This window comes from Agrilus planipennis, unplaced genomic scaffold (assembly GCF_000699045.2).
Source record: "Agrilus planipennis isolate EAB-ADULT unplaced genomic scaffold, Apla_2.0 scaffold13, whole genome shotgun sequence".
Lineage (NCBI taxonomy): Eukaryota > Metazoa > Arthropoda > Insecta > Coleoptera > Buprestidae > Agrilus > Agrilus planipennis.
In genome coordinates this window covers 1,790,099-1,805,504 of record NW_020439040.1, presented here as the reverse complement: position 1 = coordinate 1,805,504, position 15,406 = coordinate 1,790,099, and the positions used below count along the sequence as shown (strand labels likewise).

Genomic DNA, 15,406 nt, shown 5'->3' with positions numbered 1-15,406 from the left:
ATAAAAAGTCATCCATAATTCAATGGCGTTATAGTTCATGAAATAGTAAAAGCTTATAGGGCATGTTTCTACAAATGGTTGAAAAATGTATATACCTTTAACTTCTACTTATTTGAGTTATATTCAGGTACATATATCGTCGAAAATTGTAACTAAATAACGAATCCGTGCGNAAAAATATATCTATATTTTTAGAGTATATACATTTGTTAGATTTAATAGAAAAAGCGATTGCGATGCATTCCTGTGTATAGAAAACGAACGACTTTTTGTAGTAGAAATACCCTACGAATTAAAAAAAATTGAAAACGTTAGGACCTAATCATAAGAAAGTAAAGTTAATATGTGGTTTGTGTAAACAAATAATGCAAAACCACATAAAATCAGACTCTTCCTTTTTACTGAAGGGTTGCATACATAAATATGTAAGGTAGTTCCTAATTTCGTTTTAAAATCTTCCGAGGTTCGTGTTGGGGTTACTCAAGTATTACCTAAGCACATTTTTAGTCTTTTTGGACCCTCCCACAGCCAGCCACCCCTCAACAAATCTATGAAAAATGTTCTAATGTAATACTTGAATTATCTCTTACCTATCAGTCTTAGTTTTGTCAATCTGAATTTAAAATTAAAAAAAAAATGACAAACGAAAATTTAAAGGTACTTAATTAGTTTAACTTGGGCGTAATTCCAAATTCACGGGTCAGAGTTTGAGAAATGAGAATAACCTCATAATATCGTCGTCCCATTGAACATTTCAAGGTTACAATTGACGGGGTCAGTGTATTGATTGTATTTGTACTTCGTATTCAAAATATAAACATAGCCTTTCTGCCACTATTTTCTTCAAAAACACACGATAGGATGACAATGCAACAGTACTGTTTACGATGGAACAATCATCAGCCGAATTTTATATCAGTATTCTCTAGCCTTTTGAACAGCGAGTCCTTGGTTGATGTTACACTTGCTGCAGAGGGGCGACACTTACAAGCACATAAAGTTGTTTTATCAGCATGTAGCTCTTATTTCCAAGTAAGTTACGTTTCATTTTTATCGCTTAAACAACAGTTAGTTACTTCTCTCTATTTAGAGCATAGGTTAGAATTATCGTCGCAGTTTTCTTAAAAACAATTTTTATTGCAGTCTCTCTTCACTGTAAATCCTTGCAAGCATCCAATTGTTATACTGAAGGATGTTAAATTCAAAGACCTAAAGGTCATTGTGGATTTTATGTATTATGGTGAAGTGAATGTGTCACAGGAACAGCTTCCTCATATTTTAAAAACTGCAGAGATGCTAAAAATCAAAGGCTTGGCTGAGATTCCAGTGGAACCTTCTAGCTTAACAAAATCCCAGACAAATTCATCAGAGCGTGCAGAATTATTAACATCTACTGATCCAAATTGGACTTCTGAAGTAGGGCAAAGGTCTACACTGTCTCCAACAACTTGTCCTCTCTCACCTTCTAGTAAAAGGTAAAAGATCTAATTGTATTAAAATTGTATACTTCAATCATTCTTTTTTTTTTTCATAGGAAAAGACTAAGAAAGTCCTCAACAGGATCTGGTTCTGGTTCAACAGAACGTATCATTGAAGAACCAACAACAAATGAAGTCACTGTTACTTCTCCCGGAGGCAGTACACTGGGTACTCTTATAAAACCTGATCCAGGTGGTTTTTCTTCGGCCCCAAACACTCCCCTTCGTATCAAGCAACACAGTAGCGATTCTGACACGCTTCCGCGGGGCAATTCTCACGAGAGTGCCGATGGCGATGTCACCCACCAAATCACTTTAGTAGGAACAACATTAAGAGTAAATAAATGACAAAAATACAGTTTTGATAAAATTTTTACAAAATCGATTTTATGCTTTTAGCAAGTACCCCAGCAAGAACAGCCAAGTGCACCACCCAGTGTTGAGCCACAGTCAGTAGAGGCTCCACCCAACTCTTCATGTGGTGCCACACAACAGCAATCTGTACAAGGTAAAAGGTCATATAAAAAAATACATTAAAAACCTTTTTGGAATTAAAATATGCGGATAATATAACTTAATTCCAGAAAGGAGATGCTATTTTTATTACTGATTTTGAAATGTTTATTATAAGATAATTTTGTTATCAAAGTAAACTATGGGCTCCAAAAAAACATTATAAGACAGCATGAATTAGTGTTTGGTATTTCTGTACTGATAAAAATGACTAATTAAAATTATGAATAACTTGGTAGAAGTAGTATAATAGTAAGTATGTTAGTCTAATAGTTGTGGCGTTATGCAACAACACAAATAGCAACAGTGAACGTGAAGAAACCTTCCTGTTCCATCTCCTCTCGTCTCCCCAATCCTATAAAGACTAAGCTCAATGGTGACGAGTCATGTACATCCTGGTAAAGTCAGTTGTTGCGGCTTTACTGTCTTTATCATTTCGATTTTTGACCTTTTAATTATCGCAGGCTTCCACGTTACTGACAATTTTTAATTTCTGGTTGATTAATTTTGCTCTTGAACAACGAACGACTGTCGTTAATAATATAGCAAAATTAAGCAACACACAAAAACAACTACTGTATTATTTATTTGTTTACATTCATAGTTTGCATATTAACCCGTACACTTCTCATTCCTTTATTTGTTTACTTGATCGCTATTCGTTACTCGTATATAGCGAAACGATAGATAATCTTCATGTTCACTCTTGCCGTTGAGCCTTAGTCTTTTTTCATCGTTCTGACCCGTTTTTTTTTCTGTTTCTCCCCCGGCTTACAGGAATGCCATGGGGCATCATGGAGGGCGGTTATCCGCGCTTCGCCTTCTCGGCCTCATGTCCGCCCGCTATGCCGTCGTCAACGAACAGTGGTCCTGTCTCAACGACCGTCGTCACCGCCTCCTCTGAACTGTCTTACGTCAATGTATCAACCGTCGTAAACCATTGTAGCATGTTCGCCTCAGGGAATTCCGGATCCGTAGTGAACGAAAATACGGATACTTCAGATGGACCACCGCCTCCGCAACAGCAACCACCAAGCGCCATTAACTCTAGCCACATGTCATCTTCGTCATCTTCTCCTCCATCACTTATGCAAAAAAGGAAAAGGAGTGTTAATCCCCAGGCTGACGAAAATTTCGTACGGGCTTTGGAAGCCGTCCGTTTCGGAGGAATTGGCTTCTGCAAGGCTGCCAAAATGTACGGGGTTAACAACAGAACACTCTGGCTCGAATTTAAGAAAAGAGGTTACGAAAATAATCGGCAGAGTATTAAAAACAGGAACGTGGTGAAACAAGAAAGTGGCGCTGTGGTAGTCGAACAACAACCCAGAAAGGAAACCTCCCCAAACGGACAACAACAACAGCAACAGGGAGTCAATCAACAGCAGCAGCAGCAGCAGCAGCAACAACAGCAACAACAACAGCAACAGCAGCAGGATGGAGGCGGCGGCGGAGGACAACACGAGAACGTCGGTGGAGCCCCACAAATGACCATGATAAGTGGTGCGTTCGTGGACACCAACAAGCAGATGGACTTCGCGTCGGTGATGCAACATCGGCCCAAATACTTCGAGAATTCGGTGTACAATCCATTACATGCGCTTAACCTGCAAGCCATCAACTTCGAACAAATTTGAGGCGTGGTTGGCAATGGGGGAGTGGACACGTGGACGTATGAACACGTGAGAATCGGCGAGTTAGGTTAAGTATTAGGGTGAGGGGAGAGCGAACTAGTAAGAGATGTGATCGTTTTGGATTCAAAACGTAAACTTAATGACCTAATTAAGCGACTAAGAAAGCGATAATGTCATTCAAAAAAATTCGAAGAAATAATGTTACAGAAAACCATACTGATAGGTAAGTATGGTCTAGGGCTAAATCGGGTCTCTGCAAGTTGTAATTTAATATTACACTTACTATTTATTTGACAATTATTGATATGAGTTTTACATTACTTCACTACAATATTTTTTTGTTTTAACTTAGAAGGAAATACATTAGTTCTTTGTAGTGAAACTATTTTACCAAAAATTATTGCGCAAGAAATTTAAAATACTTTAAATTAGTGATTGTATCATTGCTCTTTCCTTGTAGGTGCATTATGATGTAAATTGTGTTATACACATATATATAAATCTATAGGTATATAAATACCAATTAGAGCTGGCTTTTGTTGCAAATTGCCGTAGTTTTAAGTTCCCATTTCTTTAAAAAAAAGTCTAGTTTTCATCGTGCCTATTGTTACGTCGATCGTGACTCACCCTATATATGGCTGGTGGATTTTTATTATTCCATTTTTATCTCGCGTTCATATATTTGTTGTCTTTATTATTATTCTTTATCCTATAATTATATTAAACATACTAATGCGTACAATTAGAAGGCTTTAATAATCACAATTTAGCATTTTAAAGAACCTAATAAAAGCGTAATTTTCCAAGAATATTTTAAGCACAAAAGGGCAGGATGAAGAATTATATATACATAAATAAAAATATAGGAAACACTTGATTTTTAACGCTCATTGTAACGATAAACAGTACCATTTTTGAAGATCATTAGTTTACGTTGATGCATTTTATATATCGACAATATTATATATACAAAAATAAGGAGTAGAGTCGAGTGAGTGTGTGTTAACTTAATCTTATTATTTGTAATAAAATATTTGTTATTGTATTTTGCCTTGAATGACTTTAAAGTGCTGTAATTACCGTACTGTACTTAAAATTATCTCTTGTAACTCTGATTGTTTTGGTGCATAATTTTTTTTTTTTTTATTTTTCTTACCAATTGTAGAAAGAAAAAGGTCGCATTTTGAAGTCATTCTTCTTTTTTTACCATTGTTATTAACTGTTAAGAAATGGGTCATAATGCACCACATTTTTTTCCAAATGAATTGTCTATAAAATCAGTCAGAGCTAGAGATTTTTTTTATTGGTAGTAAAGCCTTTTTCTTTTGTTGATTAGAATGTTTATGCTTAAAGGCTGAATTACATTAAATATGTGGTTCATTATTGGCTCTGTTAAATGTAGTTATGTATATTAATTTTACTTTACGTTTTTCATTATCATAATAATTGATTTATATTACACAAATATACAGAGTAATTAATCTTCACGAGACGGCAAATATTCATCTAAGAGACGGCATTGGTTTAATTTATAAACAGCCTTTAATGATAATAAAATTAAAAATAAAGCGAACAGCTTTGTTTTATGTTGACCAATAATGTATCTCAAAGTACCGCTTGTTGTCTAGTAGAAAGTAATCGCTCAGTATGTATTTATTTTTTAATAAGAACGTTTATTTTTTTGTTTTTGACTAGCAGTTAATGGATCTATTATCATATTATTATTATTATTATTAAAACGAGACTGTTGCTGTGTAATATCATAGAAAATTCGAGGCCATATCATAGTTTTCCAAAAATTGAAAAAGGAACATTTAACATTAGGGCTAATTATTATTGTAAGTCTTTTATATGTGACCTATTTATTCACAATAAAATGCATTTTTGTCATAAATCTGAAACTTTTTCTTGTTGCCACTAATAAACGTATTCTTTCAAAATAAAACGACAAAGTTTTGGATACTAGACATTTTGTGTATAACGTTTAATTTCCAGATCGGCCTTCAGTCACTACACAGACACAAATGCCTCAACAGCCCCTTCATCAACAAAACCAGCACATGGTAATGGGTACCAAAAGGGGCAGGATACTAATGAGACAGCCACGAATAAAACGAGAAAGTGACTCTAATCAGAACCAGGAAGGTGACGGTTGTTCTCCGCAATTTTTGTCGATACCATTTCGAGTGGAAAGACAATGCTCAGATCCCCTTCCTTCTGCATCGCCTCCACCAGGAAATCTACTTTCTGTACCTGGACATACGTTGGTCAAGCAACACTCTCATCCCTTATTACCCAGTCAAACACAACAGGTAGATTATATTGCATATAAAAAACGTAATTATAATTTTTTTATCTTTTTTTCCTGTACAGCAATCTCACGGCAATTCAAGTCAAATTTTAATGCATCAATCATCGACAACTTCTACGGGGAGCGTTGATGCTGAAAGAGCAGTAAGTCCGGTGGTTGTAGTGTCAGATTGTGCCAGTTCTGGTTCAGAAAACACAACGTTAAGAGCTGAGACTGCACCCTCAGCCACTGCTACACTTAGAGTTCGAACTGATGAGTTGAAGCGCAGTTCTTCTTCTCCCCAGGTAAGTTACCACCTATTTATTTTTGTCTTCTTCAATTTTCTTTAGCCATTTTTCACATTTTTGTTTCGCTTCGTCAACCACACTCCAGGCTATAAAAGGCCTTTCGCTCCAATGAGGCTGCTCTTGTCTATATGCGTCATACCATGGAGGTGTTATCACAAACTTTTGGTCTTCTCGGTGTCTTTCAAGTAATGACCACATGTCGGATATAAAGTCGTTACGTGCCAAACATTGTTGTTGGCAATTTTCTTGAGGAGCAATAAGTTCTCCATTTACTGGCAATTTTTCTATTTCTTCAAATTGTTGGAAATCGGTTTTTAATTTCTTTAATTCCGCAAAATCGTCGTTGGGATCCTCGTAAACCATATTATCTCCTATCTATTAAACATTATCAGTTATATTCCGTAAAATTATTTTTTATATAATTCATTACCTGTTGTTCTTTTCTAAGTTCTTCCATAACTCTCTTATAATCATTTGTAAAAGCTTTCATGGTCATTTTAGCGGCTTCGTCCTTTTTTAATCGTTTTTGACCAGGTCTCTTTACTAAAAAGCTGTCTTTGTGAAACTGTTCGAACAGATCAGCTATTTCACTTGTATCAGAATCATCACTGTCTACATCAAAATTAGGCACAAATTCCATCAATTTCTTCAGAGCTTCTGGTGTGTTGCTCTTTTCAGATGGTACACCAGTAACTTCGGACAACTTACGAATTTTTATTTCGTTTTTTTGTGTCATTATGAAAATTTACCATGTCTTATTGATCAAACGTTTGATCTTCTTTCTTTATTGATTAAACTTTCTCTACAAAAACACTTTCCATTTTTTTTTATAGACAGGAACAAGATTAAGTCATTGTCCAGTGGTAAGACCAGGCCCAGCTTTAGGGTGTAACTACTGTTGGAATACAGTGGACAATCATGGTCGGATATTGAGAAGGAAAACGAAGTACCATTGCCCAGAATGTCAGACAAACCTCTGCATAGTACCATGTTTTCAAGAGTACCATGAGAGGCATGTGTCTGGTCAAACTGACCCTTTAGCCCTTACGTCTAGCGTTATGCGAACTATTTTTCCCAAAACTACTTCTATGTGAATGAGTAAATCTTAAAATGGTTTTTGGAGGTGACAATCCTTTTATATCGGAAAAGAGGTTTGTTTTTTATGGAGCAGTATTGTTTCGTCAGCATCCTATAAAGTAAGGGATGGTGAATATTGTGGTCAGTAAACTAAAGGTTATCGTTAATTGAAAAAATATATAAGAAAGGTCATAGAGTGATAAGCATTGTGAATCAGTCTCCATTTCCAAGGTGAATGGTGACTATACTAAGATGTAACAACTCCAAAAATTTAGGTCTTTAAGTTAATTGACTTTCGCTAAAAAGTCAAGAGTTTTTTTCGTGATTCTTATAACACTGATAACACTTATTAAGTTCGGATTATTAATAAAATTCTGTTTTGATTTTAATTTATTGACACACGATTTATTTTTAATATTCTATTAGAATTGAATTCATCAACATAAGGCTTAATTATTAACGATAAAAAGATATTGGTTTGTGTCAGTTTTTGTCTATTGACAATTTAGATGCCTTTTTTGAACATTTTAATGGAGCATAATTAATTTCTCGGTATAATTCTCAATGTTTTTGTTATTTGTTTGTGTTAATTTCATGAATACGCTTGTGAAAACGATCTGTAAGTGTATAATTACAAGATGGTTAATGCTTAATTACGATATTTAGTTTTACTAAGGGGCGAAAAGTACGTAAATCGAACTTGCATTCTTTCATTTCAAAAAATATATCTATATTTTTAGAGTATATACATTTGTTAGATTTAATAGAAAAAGCGATTGCGATGCATTCCTGTGTATAGAAAACGAACGACTTTTTGTAGTAGAAATACCCTACGAATTAAAAAAAATTGAAAACGTTAGGACCTAATCATAAGAAAGTAAAGTTAATATGTGGTTTGTGTAAACAAATAATGCAAAACCACATAAAATCAGACTCTTCCTTTTTACTGAAGGGTTGCATACATAAATATGTAAGGTAGTTCCTAATTTCGTTTTAAAATCTTCCGAGGTTCGTGTTGGGGTTACTCAAGTATTACCTAAGCACATTTTTAGTCTTTTTGGACCCTCCCACAGCCAGCCACCCCTCAACAAATCTATGAAAAATGTTCTAATGTAATACTTGAATTATCTCTTACCTATCAGTCTTAGTTTTGTCAATCTGAATTTAAAATTAAAAAAAAAATGACAAACGAAAATTTAAAGGTACTTAATTAAATATGAATGCCACCATAAATTGTATAATTAATTTTTATGTGTCGCGTGCATTAGGTTACTGTTTAAAAATTTTTCGCTTTTGTGCGTACTAAATAAGTAAAAATTGCCAGTATTCTATATTAACAATACGCACGTAATATTTATTTATTAAAAAAAAGTTAACTTGTAACTTGACGAATCAATACCTATTGTAGTAGTGGTAAATGATGTCGTAGGAATATAACGATGAATAATAACGTAATTAAAATATGCATAAAAAATGTCGAATCTCTTATTAATCTTAATACTTACAAAAAATATTATTTTATTTGTGTCGTATATTTAATACTATAATATAAACTGATTATTTTTTCGTTTTTAAAATGTAAATGTAATCTTGCAGAAACGAAAAGTATGTGATAAAAAATAATTTGTATTTAATATCGAATAATGGTTAAAAAATCGATTTTTAAGTTATTGCAATTTTACGAAGGGGATCGATTAATGAAATTAACCATTTTCTTATTATTTCCATTAATAACATACTAAGAATATTAAAAGAAGTATTCTGCGAAAGATAATGAGAATTTTGTAACTTTTTTAAAACATTAAGGCTCCCCCTAATCTCTATTGTTAACTAGTCGTAGGATTGTTTTTGTAAATGTAATTGTGCTCAGCTCGCGTATCGGTTAGCTTTAAATGGGCATGAAGAAGTAGCAAAATAATACATCTACGATATATTTTTATGGAATACATATTATTATTGATACCTAATGTTATAATAAGAGATATATTTTTGATGACTTACGATTAGTAAAGTACGCAAAAAAACTTAAGACTATTTAGGACGGTTGAAGATTTTGTTTCACGTTTCCTATTTTTGTGTTTACTATGTACAATATTTTTTAATTGGGAAACTTGTTTATTTTAAAGCAAAATTTACAGCTGTCCAGCGGCAGTTGACCGATTGTAAATTGAAAAATATTTATATGCATATATGTATATAATAGCGTGTCCTGCGAGGTTCGAAAAAGTTACCACTGTTTCAAGAAAGTGATAGTATGTACCTGCAGTTCGATGGTTTTGTTAGTTGATAACAACTAAAAATAATAATGTAATACATAATTGCTTCTGTAAGGACGAAATGTATAAACAAATAAACTTTGAAACGCTTCTTTAAAAACAGATTTTATTTTTACATGTGAGGTATACGAATTACGCTATAAAAATAAAAAGTAGCGGGGAAAAGTTTTTAATAAACAACAAACCATTGGTGGCAATTATTTATTTATTTACAATTAATTTAACTGCAGGTGTATTGTATAAGAAGTACAATAAAATAAGCATAAGTTACTTCTTTCCGTCATTGCCAGATGTAACTTTCCTAAAATTAGGAAAATGCTCCCATGGAGCAGATAATTCAAATTTACGATATTCTTGTGCTAATTCAAGAGGTTCAACAACAACTCGTTTCTTCTCGTCATCATAACGAACCTACAAAAAATATATAACAGTATTTCCATAATTAAAATAACAATTGCAATATTTGAAATAACATTTTATGCCGGAATCTTCTAGGTTTATCTCTAAATGTCAAAATACCTCTACATATCCACTCAATGGGAAATCCTTGCGGAAAGGATGCCCTTCAAAACCATAGTCAGTTAGAATTCTTCTTAAATCAGGATGATTTGCAAAGAAAACCCCATACATATCCCATACTTCACGTTCATACCAATTGCAACCTTTATGTATATCATAAAGAGAATCAATTGGTGTTAATTCATCTGTGTAAGTTTTTACCCTGATACGTGCATTAAAACGTAAAGACAAAATATTGTATATGATCTGTGACAAATAAAATCAACTTTATTTTGTTTAATATATATTAAGAAGGGCTATAAAGACTTGCCTCAAACCTATACACACGACTTGGGACATCTATTGCAGTTATATCACTAAGATTGGTAAACTGGCAATTGTGATGGTCTTTTAAAAACTGTATCACAGGAATTACCCCATCAGGATGAATTAATAGTTCTAGTTCATTTATGTCTGTAATTTGCACCTTTTGCATATACTTTGGTATACATTCTGCTACATAAGTTCCAAATTCTGTTAACTGTTTTCGAACTGCAGGATCAAATTTTTGGATTGTCGCTAGATAAAGTACATTATTTAGTAATTAATTAAACGTTTAATAATTATTATTACGTTTAGAATCAGAGGTTGATTCCACTTGACCACATTCATACCTCAAAGCTGTAGAACACACTGCAAACAAAAATTTAATAGCTACCTCGTCTTTTTTTGAAATAAATAAAAATAGAACCTTGATTTCTAACTAATGGGCTCCTTGCGACTCTTGAAAGCTGCCGTAAAATAGAAGCCATCCTGTAAAAAATAATAAATTAAATTCAAAATACAAATATTATCCACAAAATTTGTGGAACTGACAGTTCTTGCATAATCAAATGTGAAGTTAGTTATGGTTGTTGTGGTTACAGTTACATCAATAAAATTTATATTATTTAATCCAACGTAAACCTAAGTTCATCTAGTGTAGTAGTCTCTAGATTAATCTTTTTTCTTAATAACTGCAAATTTAAACTACAAAAAAGTAATAATTTTATTTTAATAATTATTATTTTCATTTGTTCCATACAAAAAATATTATTATTGTGTAATGGGTATGAAAATGTTTATTTCTAACTTCAGTATTCAGTTAACTAGTGTGTAGTTTGTGGCAGAATTAGGTTAGTTTGTAAGAGGTACGTAATAAATATTTTTTTATATTTACTCTTGAATATTATTGCAATAAGCACATAAATAGTTAAATATTTTAAATAACGCAAGTGAACGAATAACGTATTTGCTTAGACTTAGCTTAGCAGTAACAGCGTTTTATACAGATGTGCGTTGGATGATCACAAGGCAAAGATAATCAAAATGCCTTATTTCGTCGATAGTACACTTGTTCCCAGAGTCCAGAAAGTGAGTGGCTGGCTCATTAGCATAACGATTTCATTTTAACGACGTGTTTTTGTAGTATCTTGAATCCCATGTTGACCAAACTTACGTTGATATAGTTGCAATGGCTGATTACTTGCAGAGAACCTACAGGGAGTACAACAAAAGAAAAAGAAGCGCCTTTAGAAGTTCAGTAAAGAAAGCATACTCTGTTGTTCTACAAAGCTATGGTATGAGACAGCAAACATTTAGTTCTGAAGGTTCAAGTGAGGAGGGTAGTGGACCAGAGAATGAGGTTAGATCTGTGAGTTTTCTAATTTAATTTATAATATACTTCTATCTGTAACTCTTCCTTTGTTTATTAAACAGAATGAAAATGTGCTGAATAATCAGCTGAATGAGATGTATCAAAGATCAAAACAGCCCAATAAAATGGAAGACAGTGAATTGATTGATATAAGCAGTGAAGATTCTAATGATGTACCTTCAGAAGAAAAAACAACCAATGGGGCATCCACATCACAGAAATTGCCTTATTCAATGTTTCACCGAGAGAAGAATAATGGTTTGGAAAACAATGTAGATTTTGAAATAGTACCTGAACAAAGCGGATTTAACAACCAAAGAGGCAAAAAACGGAAGCTAGAAAGTCAATCAAAGTCTCTTCCCAAGAAAAAAAAGTCAATTGCAACTCTTCAAGAACCCTCAGTAACATTTTCTGATATAGGAGGTTTGAGCAAAGTGTTGGAAGAAGTATGTAAGATGCTAATTCATGTAAGGCATCCAGAAATTTATAGGCAACTGGGGATTTCACCTCCCAGAGGATTTCTTTTACATGGTCCCCCAGGAAGTGGAAAAACCCTTTTAGCTAATGCTATAGCTGGAGTATGTTTCAAAACTATCTACATTTTTTATAATTACATGAATCTTTGTTTTATAGGAATTAGGAGTCCCTCTTCTTAAAGTAGCAGCTCCTGAGTTGGTTGCAGGAGTCTCAGGAGAGAGTGAAGAACGCATTAGGGAGCTTTTTGAAAGAGCTTGGTTTACTGCCCCTTGTGTACTTTTTATAGATGAAATTGATGCAATAACTCCCAATAGGCAAAATGCACAGAAAGAAATGGAAAGAAGAATTGTTGCTCAACTTCTAAGTTGTATGGATGGTAATGTTTAAAATTTAAATTTAACAATCATAAACACATAAAGATCTTATTGTAATAGATCTTGGGCAAGCTGAAACTGGGGACAGGGTTTTAGTAATAGGAGCTACAAACAGGCCTGATGCCATTGACCCTGCTTTAAGAAGAGCCGGTCGTTTTGACAGGGAAGTGTGCCTGGGAATCCCAGATTGCAAAGCACGCGTCGAAATACTTAAAGTCTTGACTGCAAAACTGAAACTAGAAAACAATTTCAACTATGAAACCATAGCCAGTTACACCCCAGGGTTTGTTGGAGCAGATCTGATGGCATTGACCAGAGAAGCTGCTATGGCCGCAGTTAACAGGTTTTAAAACCACCTTATTATTATTTTTTATTAATTACAATATTTACAGAGTTTTTAATGATATTAAAGAAAAACGAAAATTGGAACGGGCGTTGGCACTCCAGAAGGCCACCCAGGAACTTTTAGAAAAGGAGAAGATTTTAGCCAAACAAAAGGATAATCAACCAACAGATGCTGAACCATCTGAGAAGGCCAAATTATTGACTAATAATGAAGAAGAAAACGGGTCAAATAAAGACGAGTCAAACGACGCCATAGTTGTTATAGACGATGACGAGAAACAGGAAGACAAATCACCAAACAATGAACAAAAAGAAAAAAAAATCACCGAAGAAGAAACAAAAATGTTACAGAAAGCGATCGAACTTCTCACACCTCCTCAGACATACCTGCAGGAGATGATGTTGTGGTTACATGAGAAAGCACCCCTTAGTACAGAACAATTAAAAGAATTATCCATGACCATGGAAGATTTCGCTAAAGCCTTAAAGAGTGTCCAACCGTCGGCCAAACGAGAAGGGTTTGCTACCGTTCCTGATGTTACATGGGACGATGTAGGATCGTTAAGGAGCATTAGAGAAGAACTACAAATGGCCATATTGGTAATATTGTAATAACTCAATTAAATACAAAAATAGAAATAAATTGTTTTGTTCCAGGCTCCTGTCAGACATGAAGTGCAGTTCAAAGCACTAGGAATTACAGTCCCTACGGGCGTTCTTCTTTGTGGTCCACCAGGTTGTGGAAAGACACTCTTGGCCAAAGCAATCGCGAATGAAGCTGGAATCAACTTCATTTCCGTTAAAGGACCTGAACTATTAAACATGGTAACAAAAAACACCTTTAAAGCTGGCGATGAATTTAAAATTTTCGTATTTTGATATTATCCATTTATCATAAAAATATGAGTATAGTATTTTGCCTTTAATCAGGACATGGTATTATTTTTTTTGTTACAGTATGTTGGTGAAAGTGAGAAAGCCGTACGGCTGTGTTTTGAGAGGGCGAGGAACTCAGCACCCTGCGTTATATTCTTTGACGAACTTGACGCCTTATGTCCTAAAAGATCTGACACTGGAGATGTAAATATTTAGTTAACATTTTGAAAGATTAATTAATGTGATTATAATGTTTCTCGTTTTATACAGGGCGGGCCAACTATGAGGGTTGTGAATCAACTTTTGACTGAAATGGACGGCATAGAAGATAGGAAAGGGGTGTTTTTGTTGGCGGCCAGTAATCGACCTGATATAATCGACCCGGCAGTTTTAAGACCTGGACGTCTCGATAAAATTCTCTACATTGGTATCCCAACGGCTGAAGATAGAGTGGATATTTTAAGAACAATTACAAAGGTTTGATGTTGAAATTTGGGTTTATTTAATTATTTATTTATTTGTTGTTTTAGAATGGTACGAAACCTCAAATGTCCCCAGACGTAGATTTGGAAATAATTGGAAAATCTGAACCTTGTGAAGGTTACACCGGGGCAGATTTGGCAGCCTTGGTTCGAGAAGCTAGCGTGGAAGCTCTCAAAGAATTTATGGTTCATAATGATCCGCAAAGACCACTCGTGGTCAGCACAGATCATTTTACTAGAGCTGTAGCCAAAATTAGACCGTCAATTTCTGAAAAGGTTTTTCATTAACAGAAAAAAGTTATATTAAACAAAATTGTTCTTTTTTAACGATTTTGATATGTTTCAGGATCAAAAACATTATGAAAGACTCAAAAAAGTTTATTCTGTAAGGATACCAGGCGAACAGGAAGTCGAGGAAATGGAATATTCGTAGTATAGTTGTTTAGTTTTAAGTTTCAATATTTATGTTATTGTATGTAAAAAAATTAATTTCAATTGTGTTACAGTACTTGTCACACATTCTTATTATTAGTAAGTAGCATAAGTTGTATGACTATTTTGTAATAGTAAGGGTAGTGAGTTATTTGTTAAAATAAATGACAGTTTAATTTCAAAAGAAATTTGGGATTCTGTACTATAAAGGGAAAAAATTAGCGATGATGATGCTTAGTGTCTCTTTGTATGTTTAAGTTAATTATTTCAGCAGCGAGGAACGTTCTTGCACCTGTTTTAGAGGACATTCATCCGTTGTGTAAGGATTTTATCTATTAAAGTTAAATATGGGAGATTCTTGTATAGGATTTTCTCCCAAAGATTTAAATAGTTGATATGCTAATACTTTTTTTTCAGGTTCATGATGATGATGAAAAGAAACAAAACGTTGTCTTTGTACATTTTAAGCCAGCACAGGAATAGAGGAAATTCGAAATATCTGCCCCTATAAGAACATTTTCGTAATTTTAAGAAAATTAGATCTGGCAAAGATGAAAAAATTAGCTCCTGTTTAATTTAGTTGCCTGCAGTTAAGTTTATTGTAATCAAATAAATAATTAATAACAATTTTTAGGGTGACTATACTAAGATGT

At 33.8% G+C, this 15,406-nt stretch overlaps 4 protein-coding genes and 1 long non-coding RNA gene across 9 annotated transcripts; 3 read left to right on the top strand and 2 right to left on the bottom strand.

Moving 5' to 3' along the window:
- Nucleotides 1–180: 180 nt before the first annotated feature.
- LOC112905093 lies at nucleotides 181–9,673 on the top strand. Its single transcript, XR_003231556.1, has 2 exons — nucleotides 181–657; nucleotides 8,500–9,673. It is a non-coding gene; the product is annotated as an uncharacterized LOC112905093 (long non-coding RNA).
- LOC108744235 (longitudinals lacking protein, isoforms H/M/V) lies at nucleotides 660–9,673 on the top strand. Of its 2 annotated transcripts, XM_018479898.2 has the most exons (7): nucleotides 660–1,032; nucleotides 1,144–1,475; nucleotides 1,535–1,814; nucleotides 1,878–1,986; nucleotides 5,618–5,934; nucleotides 5,996–6,217; nucleotides 7,054–9,673. In XM_018479898.2, exons 1-7 carry the CDS (start codon nucleotides 862–864, stop codon nucleotides 7,312–7,314), a joined length of 1,692 nt encoding a protein of 563 aa, XP_018335400.1. In that variant the 5' UTR covers nucleotides 660–861; the 3' UTR covers nucleotides 7,315–9,673. The 2 variants fall into 2 exon arrangements, with proteins under 2 accessions (XP_018335400.1, XP_018335399.1); XM_018479897.2 differs by lacking the exons at nucleotides 5,618–5,934; nucleotides 5,996–6,217; nucleotides 7,054–9,673 and adding an exon at nucleotides 2,769–5,516.
- Nucleotides 6,224–7,042, bottom strand: LOC108744238. Its single transcript, XM_018479901.1, has 2 exons — nucleotides 6,651–7,042; nucleotides 6,224–6,595 (listed from the first exon to the last, which is right to left on the bottom strand). Exons 1-2 carry the CDS (start codon nucleotides 6,954–6,956, stop codon nucleotides 6,230–6,232), a joined length of 672 nt encoding a protein of 223 aa, XP_018335403.1. The 5' UTR covers nucleotides 6,957–7,042; the 3' UTR covers nucleotides 6,224–6,229.
- Nucleotides 9,674–9,760: 87 nt separating the features above from the next.
- Nucleotides 9,761–10,972, bottom strand: LOC108744291 (NADH dehydrogenase [ubiquinone] iron-sulfur protein 3, mitochondrial). Its single transcript, XM_018479994.2, has 5 exons — nucleotides 10,823–10,972; nucleotides 10,705–10,764; nucleotides 10,403–10,650; nucleotides 10,093–10,338; nucleotides 9,761–9,984 (listed from the first exon to the last, which is right to left on the bottom strand). The coding sequence occupies exons 1-5, from the start codon at nucleotides 10,881–10,883 to the stop codon at nucleotides 9,841–9,843; spliced, it is 759 nt and encodes a 252-aa protein (XP_018335496.1). The 5' UTR covers nucleotides 10,884–10,972; the 3' UTR covers nucleotides 9,761–9,840.
- Nucleotides 10,973–11,154: 182 nt separating this feature from the next.
- Nucleotides 11,155–14,937, top strand: LOC108744290 (nuclear valosin-containing protein-like). Of its 4 annotated transcripts, none has more exons than XM_018479991.1 (12): nucleotides 11,155–11,261; nucleotides 11,371–11,484; nucleotides 11,540–11,755; nucleotides 11,830–12,345; nucleotides 12,401–12,620; nucleotides 12,679–12,961; nucleotides 13,011–13,563; nucleotides 13,621–13,788; nucleotides 13,921–14,043; nucleotides 14,110–14,316; nucleotides 14,370–14,597; nucleotides 14,668–14,937. In XM_018479991.1, the coding sequence occupies exons 2-12, from the start codon at nucleotides 11,440–11,442 to the stop codon at nucleotides 14,752–14,754; spliced, it is 2,646 nt and encodes an 881-aa protein (XP_018335493.1). In that variant the 5' UTR covers nucleotides 11,155–11,261; nucleotides 11,371–11,439; the 3' UTR covers nucleotides 14,755–14,937. The 4 variants fall into 4 exon arrangements, with proteins under 4 accessions (XP_018335493.1, XP_018335491.1, XP_018335494.1 ...); XM_018479989.1 differs by having other exon boundaries at nucleotides 11,540–11,764; XM_018479990.2 differs by having other exon boundaries at nucleotides 11,166–11,261; nucleotides 11,403–11,484; nucleotides 11,540–11,764.
- Nucleotides 14,938–15,406: the final 469 nt, after the last annotated feature.